Here is a 941-nt window from a genome sequence, read left to right as displayed (position 1 = left end):
GGCGGGGCGGGGCCACGCGAAGGCCCCGCCCCTTCCGGGCCCAGCTGTCGAGCGGCTGGGCGGGGCTTGGGCCCGGCCGCAACATGGCGGAGGCGGAAGGCGAGAGCCTGGAGTCGTGGCTGAGTGAGTACCGGGCTCCTGGGGGTGGCTATGGCCTGGGCCTGAGGGGGTCGGAGCCCCTGGGCCTGGGTGAGGAGGGCCCGGCCCTGGTGGGCGCGACACCCCCGCGGAACAGGCCGACGCCAAGCTTCAGAGTCACCCCCACGTCATCCCCGTGTCATCACCCGCTGCGTAATGCTGTGCTGTTTTGTCATCGCCGGTGTCATCATGCTCTGCTGTGCCATGTCGTCTCCCCCCCCCGTGTTGCTATGTCATTTTCCTGCAGCGCCCTTCTTTGCCCTGGCTTTTCTCTGCGATCTGCATGAAATCTCCCTGTCTGTAAACCCGGCCGTGCGCGGACTGCGTGGCCCTCACTGCGGCACCCCCAAAAGATGGGTGCGGGGCACCCTGGGTGAGAATCGCTGCCTCCGTATCTTTCTGTCGTCAGAAATCAAATGACAGCTTAGAGCTGGGGGTTCCTGCCCAGGAAAGGTGGAGAACTGCTGCGCCAAGCTTTGAAAACATTGAGCGCGAGGGAGAGACTCCTGTTTGTCAGAATCCGGGAAGCTTAAAATGAGGGAAAAACCTTGGCTCGTCTGTCTCGTGGCCAGTGCCGAGTGTTTCCCCTGTGTACGTCTACTTGTGTTTTGTCCAGTTGGACCAGCTTTTTGCTCTGTGTTTGTACAGCTCCTAGCACAGTGGAGGCCTGGGGTCCGAGGCGCTACAGCCATGCGGATAAATGCAAGCAGTGCTTTGTCCTTAAATAATGTTGTGACTGATGCGGCCTTTCCCACTTCCCCTAGGGAGGCTGTTCTCTAAACTGATACATCTGCTGCCTAGAG

General features: G+C 60.6%; 1 protein-coding gene across 1 annotated transcript in view; it reads left to right on the top strand.

Moving 5' to 3' along the window:
• Nucleotides 1–25: 25 nt before the first annotated feature.
• GGA3 (golgi associated, gamma adaptin ear containing, ARF binding protein 3) overlaps nucleotides 26–941 on the top strand; it is a 28,559-nt gene continuing 27,643 nt past the window's right edge. Inside the window, exon 1 of the mRNA XM_019518093.1 lies at nucleotides 26–123. Coding sequence (XP_019373638.1) covers nucleotides 84–123 — 40 coding nt within the window. The 5' untranslated portion in view covers nucleotides 26–83. The remainder of the gene's footprint in view (nucleotides 124–941) is intronic.

This window comes from Gavialis gangeticus, unplaced genomic scaffold (genome assembly GCF_001723915.1).
Source record: "Gavialis gangeticus isolate Ggan-Ray unplaced genomic scaffold, GavGan_comp1, whole genome shotgun sequence".
In the NCBI taxonomy this organism is placed as follows: domain Eukaryota; kingdom Metazoa; phylum Chordata; order Crocodylia; family Gavialidae; genus Gavialis; species Gavialis gangeticus.
The sequence above is the reverse complement of the archived record's forward strand: the minus strand, read 5'-3'. Positions and strand labels throughout refer to the sequence as shown.